Source organism: Acanthisitta chloris, unplaced genomic scaffold (assembly GCF_000695815.1).
Source record: "Acanthisitta chloris isolate BGI_N310 unplaced genomic scaffold, ASM69581v1 scaffold19489, whole genome shotgun sequence".
In the NCBI taxonomy this organism is placed as follows: domain Eukaryota; kingdom Metazoa; phylum Chordata; class Aves; order Passeriformes; family Acanthisittidae; genus Acanthisitta; species Acanthisitta chloris.
This window is the reverse complement of record NW_008691082.1, coordinates 23,617-32,279: the sequence shown is the minus strand read 5'-3', so window position 1 is coordinate 32,279 and position 8,663 is coordinate 23,617. Positions and strand designations below refer to the sequence as shown.

Here is an 8,663-nt window from a genome sequence, read left to right as displayed (position 1 = left end):
GCACAGCCTTTCGGCCCTCACAAGTCCGGGGAAAGCGCTAGGCGGTACTTGTGAGGAAGTTTTCCAAGGTGCTGGTATAGGACAGAGCTTGTGAGAAGAGCCCATTCTGCGACCCTGCCCTCCAGCAGGGCTGGCGTGGGTAGCAGGCAGGGCATGACTTCATGGGGGGTGTACAAAATGTTTTTAGAGGTGAGGCAGAGTCAGATCCCACACATCGCTTTGTGCTTGGCTTGGTGGAGGACGTGGACGCAGCACAATACCAAACAGGCGACGGCATCGCACCCCCTGCATCACCCTTTCCCCTGCTTTTCTCTTTCTGTCTCTTTATCACTTTTTGTGCTAGCACTTCCCCGTTTCTCTGAGGCACCAGCCGTCTTTTGCCCCAGCTGGTTTAAGTGACAAACACAGTAACATCCAGAGCGGTTTTCAGCGTGCACTTAGCTGTGAAGATGCTTCCATCTGAAGCCTGAGGAGACTGTGTGTGAATGAGAACCACCACTGCTGCTGCTCCTCCTTTCAGATCTGTTAGCTTGTCCAAAAAAAGGTGTGACCTCTCTCAAAAAAATCTTCATTTTTGCTTTCCTCCTGCTCCAGCGGGATGCATTTTGTGTGGATATTTTCCAGATGAATTAGTTCAAAACAAAGGTTGGCAGTGCTTGTTTCTGTCAGTGCCCGTACCTTTTGCAGGTTTATGGTCTGATGTCCCGAAGTTAATTCCTTTTAAAAATGCATGGCTTTTCCCAGCTCCAGGTGAGGTTTGCCTTTACTGGCTGCTTGTGGGGGTGCTTTGGGGCCGAAAGAACTCAGCCATCCGTTGGCAAAGAGGGAAGAGGCCAACAGAAGAGACAAGAAAAAGTTAGTGTGGCTTTTGTGCACAATATAAAGAGCAAGTCGATACCATTGTAGAGGCATTGGAGGGTACTCAAAGCAATCAGCCAGGGGCCATTGTGTTCCTTTAATCTACATGCGTATTTCCCAAGAACTCCATTAGTGAAGATGAATGAACTGTGCAATGTCCCTAATTTCTTCTAATTTGGAGCTGTGGTTTTACCACACTCACAACCAGCACAAAACACGCCTGTCCCTCCAGAAGCCCTGGGCAAACTTGGGAATCATTTTTGCTTGTTGTAGCAAAGAAAGATAGCAAGGTGAGACAAAGGAGCAAAAATCCTTTAGCCAGTGCCACTAAGGGCATTGGATCCTGGCACAGATAATACTTTTAGGTACCTGTCAAAATTGTCAGTTACAGGAGTAAGACTCAGTATTTTTTTTTTCTGCTTATAACGATGTGAATGTGCAGCAACAAAACTTTCCACCCTTGAAGCAGGGTGCACGAGCCCCACACAGTACACAAGAGACCTTCCTCCCTAACAGAGAAGGATCCTTTGCTCAGCAGTAGATTGCTACAGTTGTATTTGCCATACGGAGCTACATTTGTCACTGTAGCATCCTTCTTGCAAGGGAGTGGAGTTGTTGAGGGAAGCAGCAACTCCTTTGGTCCAAGCTGAAAAACAAAAAGCCAAATCAAAAAACCCACAGCCTTGTAGCAGAGCAGAGACGGCTCTGACTCTTCCAGGTCTAGCTTTTCTCCCTTGCCATGCTTCAGGCACAAACTGTGTGCCCTAACACACACGAGGCACCAGAGAGCTCCAGGGGGTGAGGAAGACTAATGGTTCCTCTGATAACACAGAGAGGTTTAGAATGGCGAAGAAAGGTAACTAAACATTTCCCTTCGGGTCTAATGTACTGGCTGGCCGCTGAATCCCTTGCTGCCAGAGTCCTCTGGGACGTGTTGTATTAGTACGAAGCCTCAGAAACTGATCCTGTGGTATGTCACAGCTTTGAAAAGGACGTTTACCTTTGGGTAAAGCTTTGTTTTTTTCCTCCCCAGAAGCTCCCAAGTATCTAGTTTAAGAACCTTCTTGAAAGCATAATGCATGAGGAAGCTGCTGCCTCCTCCTATCACTGCATCACTTGTACCTTGCCGGTCTCCTGCTTTTTCTCTTGTGAGATTTTTCTGCCCCAGGACAGTCAGCTGTGTTTTCTCTACCACTGACACGGTGATCTCTGGCACGCGGGAATCACACAGAACCTGCTGCCTGGGCGCCTGTCTGGGCTGTGAGCAGGGAATCAGCTGAGAGCCGGGCAGCCTGGGCTGGTGGGAGCGCCACGGGCTGGGTGTGAGGGCTCTGGCATTCAGGCTTGCCGTGCTCAGCCATCCCTTCAGCGGGAGTGAGTGGAGGTTCATGCTATAAAGCTATATTAATGCAATCCTTCTTTACTTGTTTTCCAATTAGCCTAATTGAATTCAGATTGCTTAAAAGTGGGCACTAGAGACATTTATCTTGATGGGATGACGGCCTTGAGCTCCAGCGATCCTATTAACTATAAGAACCCAAATCCCAGGTAGGGTCCGTCCAGCAGGAACTCCCACGTGACCTAACACTTTAATCTGCTCCTCTTCTGTCCAGCACACACACAGACACACAGACATGTACATGTACATGCACACGTGTGCACAGGTGCATGCACACGGGGACACATGCATTTGTGCACACACACAGACACAAGCACATCCCCATACACACATACCGGCACATATGCACATGCACACACGTGCAGTGGCTGCACCTTAAGGTTCCAGCAGCCTTAGGAGAAAGGCTGTTTTTTGAAAGCCACTGGAGAAAGACCTTCTTTCCCTTTTCTTGAGAGCTCTAGTGTGCTGCCTGTCAGCCAGGTTCCCCTGTGGTCTGTCTGCAGGCTAAGCACCTAGGACCTGCGTGCCCCGTGACATGTACTCTGTGTGACCCTGTCACCTCCCACCCGTGTGCCTCCCCAGGCCTGCAGCTGCTGTCTGAGGACAGGGACAGCCTGTGCTGGAGGGATGAGCCATGCAGGTGCTGGCAGGGAGCAAAGTGAGGATCATTCTCCTGCTGAGGGCAGCACAGATTTGCCTCTCTGCCCTGGCCATGAGGGTTCTCAGGGAGATTTAGAGCAATGGTGCTCCCCTGTCTCTGGAGCTGAGTCCCACTGCTCCTGTGCACAGCCTGGTGCCGCCCCAGGGTGGGTGCAAACACCCCAGGGAAACTCTATCTGAGCATGGGGGATCAGGGCAGAAACCAGCACCTCTGGTAGCTCAGTCCTGCCACTCCAGACTGTGTGGATCTCTGCTCTGAGATCTGGGGAGTGCCCCAGGCTGTACGTGGGGAGGGCTCCCAGCCACCTCCCAGTCCCACCTGCCTCTGTCAGCCCTGATATTTTTTTGGAGTCTCATTAATCGTTTGTTTGGTGATTCTGACTGTACTTTCTTCTCTGACCCTTTAAACCGTGAAAATGCTGATCCTATATCTGCTGACAAATTTAATTAGATCCTTTAAACCACCAGATGCTTTCAGTAAGATTTTCAGGATGTCCCGGGCACATTTTAATTCAATGGTTGCGAGTCTTAGGCCTGTTTACTTTGGTGTTTTATAGATAAGACTATTCAGTCTATAAAGCAACAGAACAGTGTGGAGACACTAGCCAGATTTATACTAATAGAGAGGGAAATTAATTGACTCTCACAAACCACAGGCTGGTTGAGCTGAGCTGGCCACTGTTTTAGCTACTTTATCTTTATGTAAAGACCTCCTAAAAGACCCCATTTTTCTTTCCACATAGGTAATCAAATTCTCTGGTGCCACATGAGAGAAGGATCCCAAGAGACAGAAATCAGATCAGAACTTTTAGTGGTTTTAGGCACAGTAGCCTTGATGCTTGGCAGACCTGCTGAGGATAGGTTTTCTTCACTAAAGAAATGACCTGTTAGAGTACAAGAGCCATTGAATGGACCAGGACATGACCCAAGTCAGGCAAAGGGAGCTCAGCACAGAGAGAGTTTCACACCTGGAGTGTGCTGCAATCGTACCTTGTGCACTTCACAGACCAATATCTGAGGCCAGGATTAAGGAAGGAAGTGAGATGAGAGAGAAGAGAAGAGAAGAGAAGAGAAGAGAAGAGAAGAGAAGAGAAGAGAAGAGAAGAGAAGAGAAGAGAAGAGGAAAAGGGTGGGAGAGAAAAGACAAATAGAAAAGGAAAGAAAGGGAAGAGGAGACAAACCATACTTAGCACATTTGTTCATTTAAAATGAATATTTTTACTTGATTAGATGGAGACAGAAAGAGAGAGAGAAAAAGAGACTTATAAACCCGTAGGAAGGTGCCATGTATTCATTTCCAAATTTAATTCATAGGCTCACTCTTGGAGAACTTACGAAGTACTTCACTATGTAGAACACCTGAGCCCCTCGGGAGCAGCATCCTGCCTGTCCCACAGCCTCAGTCACATTTAGCACTAGTGAAAGCTGTGCTTTTCCTTGGGGTTTGGGTGCCCTACCCTGGCACAACCTTCCAGGAGGGCCAGATTTGCTTTTAGGCTTTGACGGAGGTGACTCCCAGAGTCACCATGCTGAGCTTGGTTTAGCCCATACGAGTCCTGTGCTGGCAGCCCAGGCCCCAGAATTTGGCACACACAGCAGCCAGGCAGAGGGGCACTGCTGTCCCTTGGCGTTCAAACTGCTGTTGGAGACCGAGGGGCTGTGAAGAGGACGTTCTGGAGGAGCCTGCACTGCTGACTGAGCAGGGCTCACCGACAGCCACCAAGCCTTGCTGGCCTGCAAGCCCCACTCAGTGCTATAGATGACAACATTTTTGTCCCAAGCTGTTGGGCTACATGCTCCACTTTTTGCCTTTCATTACATTTAGTACAGAGATGGTAAAAAACATTTTTTAAAGTGTTTGCAGCAAAAGTCAACATTTGAATAGTGTTTGTTTCAAAATGTTTGAATCAGGCATGTATTTATAGGATATATGCGTTTGTTTCTGAAAGTGGTATTAAATGAGTGGTTACCTATATGTGATGGATCAGAAATACAATTTTGCTAAAACATACACATTTAATAGCATTTTGATAACTTTAAAAAAATGGAAAAAGGCACATTTTTTCCCCAATATTAACTTTTTTAAAGCCTTTTTTTTTTTTTTCATGGGGGAAAAATGTTACACTAAAAAATGAGGATGAGCTCTACCTTTGTCCTAGGCCGTCACAGGGTGTGGGTTTGCAGCCTCCCCTCAGGGTTTGAGGTCTCTCTCTCGTCACTTTCTGTGTGTACATGGAGTGCTATGGAGCTAAGTGTGTCCCTGTGCTTCCCTCGCCCTGCAGCCCTGGCCAGGCCAGGCTGAGGTGGCAGCCCCTGGGCACTGGTGGCTCCTCTACATGACAGAACATTTCTGCTCAGCTGCCTGTTTTATCTCCGTGAACGTGGCCTGTGCCTTCTCCTTGAGCGCGTCCACGTCCATGTTCTGGATGTTCTGCAGCTGCCCCAGGATAGAGTCCTTGTCCTCTTCCTCCTCCTGGTCTTCTGCCACCATCTTCTGCAGGTCTTCGGGCAAGCCCACGTCATCCCCAGCCATCTGTATCTGGTTCTCGTCCAGCTCGCTCTGACAGAAAGCAGCAAAAACAACAGGCGTGAGGGACCTGCCGGGAGCTCTGCTGTGTCCCTTGGCTCTCAGGGAGAGCTGAGCCCAACACAGACCCCTCAGAGCTCGGGGTCCCGCCCGGCGCTGGCAGCAGGAGCTCTGCTGTGTCCCTTGGGTCTCAGAGGGAACAGATATATCGACACAGACCCCTCAGAGCTCGGGGTCCCGCCCGGCGCTGGCAGCAGGAGCTCTGCTGTGTCCCTTGGGTCTCAGAGGGAACAGATATATCGACACAGACCCCTCAGAGCTCGGGGTCCCGCCCGGCGCTGGCAGCAGGAGCTCTGCTGTGTCCCTTGGGTCTCAGAGGGAACAGATATATCGACACAGACCCCTCAGAGCTCGGGGTCCCGCCCGGCGCTGGCAGCAGGAGCTAGACCCCTCAGAGTGCGGGTTCCCGCCCGGCGCTGGCAGCAGGAACTCTGCTGTGTCCCTTGGGTCTCAGAGGGAACAGATATATCGACACAGACCCCTCAGAGCTCGGGGTCCCGCCCGGCGCTGTGAGCGGGCGCAGGAGCTCTGCTGTGTCCCTTGGCTCTCAGAGGGAACAGACATATCGACACAGCCCCCTCAGAGCTCGGCGCTGGGGGCCGGAGCGTGTTGCCCGGGGCAGCAGGAGCCGCTGCGGAGGCACCGACAGGGCTGAGGGGCAGCAGACGCCGCACAGGTCCTGCCTGTGCCCCAGAACCTCCCGCACGGCCGTGTCAGCTGCTCACACAGCGCCGGGTTCGTTCGGTTTGGTGGTGGATTCTGGCGGAGCTCAGGAGAACGGGACATTTTGACACAGTTCGCACATCAAAGGTAAGCATTAATGCCTCATTACGTCTCCAAAATGAAGCTCGACAGCAGCAAAGGCCTGATATGAATAAGCAGCGATGCTATCAGCAGGAGGTATTTTTGAGGGTGAGGGCTCTGGGCTTGCATGAATGAATGGAGGCACATATAGGAGGAGCAGTGTCTGTCGTTCCAGGCCTCAGCAAGGACAGGCAGACTGGGATGGTCAACTGCAGAGATGTGTTTAACATTACATATTTGCACAGCTTTATATTTGCAGTAACTGTCTAACTCGATTTCTCCCCATCTCTCCTATGAAACTACGGAGAGCTGTATCAGGATTGTTACTACTATGTGGCTGAGCACATAGTAGTATGTGCTTTGGGAAAGGGTTGCTGCTGTCAGACCTGTGGGGTCTAGAAACAATCCAAATCAGCAGAGATGTTTTTTATTGATTGTGTGGCAGGGAAAAATGTGTTAAGCTTTTAATCAGCAAGTGGTGTCTATCAGAGGAGTTAGCCCATTTGAAATCCTCCCAAGCAGCGGTAGAGGATGATAGAAAAAAATAGCATCTTAACTGCTGAAAAAGTGCCCCTCAGCAGACACTCACATGCATTCTTTTCTTTAGAGCTATTTATAGTTTAAGGCATCATCACTGAATACTACTGCAGTGATGCACATTTCTGGCAATGTGAACAATTGTCTGGCATGTTCTTGCACCAAAGCTCACTGTGCTACTGAAGTCTGAGATGTGATGCACAACACAGTTTGGGGGTTCAAAGTGTTCCCTGACTGAAGAAGAAGATATTCAGATGTAGTCTGAAGCAACACAATTCTGCCCAAGTCACCTGCCTCTACCCACTTGGCACTTAGTTTGTCCTTGACTAGATCTAGAATGAGCTTCAACAGTGGTGTTGCTCAACAAGAAGCAAAGCTGCACATAATATGTGTGGCTTCTTATCTTTCTTCTAAAATCTGACAGATTTGTTTCTTGTTTACTTTGGTTTGAAATGGAAATGTAGGATTGTGTTTCTGATTTTATCTATTGGGTGTTGTTTGGGATTTTTTGAGTCTGGTGGAAAAAATTTAAAGCTTGGTTTCTCACAAGGAGAGGTTTTCCTGAGGCCAGATGTGGCTCTGACAGCAATAGAGGCACTACCCTGCACCAGAATACACTCAGCTTGGGCTCCAGAGAGCACCCAAGGTAGGCAGAGCTCATGGACAGCACAGCTGGGGCCACAGGCCCACACAGGCTCAGACTCAGGACCCAGGCAGACCTGAGCTGGACTGGAGGGAATCTCTCCCAGTGACTTTCATCTCCATAGCCTCCAGGTCCCTGCACATGTTCAGTCACCCTTTTAGGATCTCTGAGAACACAGAAGCCACATCTATTCTAGTAAATTAAATATGTCTGGCACTGGTCTCTTGCCCCAAGGCCAGCTGGCCTGGAAAAACCCACTGAGATGCTATTGAACTCTCTCGTCCTACCAAACAGGGTGGTCCCATCTCTCTGCCGACTGGGAATGCCTGTCCTAACTCCCAAACTGGCCCTGGGAACTGCTTGGGAGAGTGCCCAGGCCAAAACTGGGTCAGACATTATTCTGACAACTCAACAGCATAGGCGATGGAGTCCTGGTCCGTGGTAATATTATTTGACCCTATTATGCATCCGATGGAGGCAGCACCAGGTCCATTCTGTCACAGAGGCAGTACACTACAGAGTGCTTCACATATACATGATTCACAGGTGGGTGTGAGCAGAAAAGAGCCTAAACATCTGTTTATATGAAGTCTGCTTGTAAACAGAAAAGACCAGAATTCACAGACTAGCCCACAGGGGAGCTAAACTGCTTTCTAGCATTGCTTTCCTTATGCCTAACTTATCCTGCCATAAAATTGGCCTATGCCTATGTGCAGAGATCCTTAGGTAAGTGAATCCAGACCTGATCTTGTGATTCATCACCTGTAAGGCACAGTTACGTACAAAATCAGAGTTCATCTGCCCTTGACCTGCAGGTGGGAATTTCAGCCCCCATTGTCCCTGTGCCACCCAAGGGCTGCAGGTACCTCACAAGTAGGTACCAGGAACCATAGGTTGGACCCAGCAGCCTTCTCCCCCACAAGCAAACTCTCGTGCATCCCCACATAGAGATCACAGTTTGGAGCACAGGGAAGGCGTGTGGGGACTGCTGCTCCTGACGGCTGCATTGTGACTCTGCTTTCCCACAGTGGATCCACAGCTGTTTCACTCTTTAAATCAAGCTGTAAGAACATCCCCACCACAGCACAATGGAGCAAGAGCTGTTGGAGATTACATGTCCCTTTCATGGCTAGGAGCTTTCCTTTTTGATGCCTTTAGCAGCACTTGTTGTTGAA

The 8,663-nt window shown here is 49.5% G+C and overlaps 1 protein-coding gene across 1 annotated transcript in view; it reads right to left on the bottom strand.

The window, feature by feature from the left end:
- Positions 1-5,249: 5,249 nt before the first annotated feature.
- Positions 5,250-8,663, bottom strand: part of CPLX4 (complexin 4) — an 8,748-nt gene continuing 5,334 nt past the window's right edge. The window contains exon 3 of the mRNA XM_009082105.1: positions 5,250-5,477. Within this exon, the coding sequence (XP_009080353.1) occupies positions 5,250-5,477 (228 nt within the window). The remainder of the gene's footprint in view (positions 5,478-8,663) is intronic.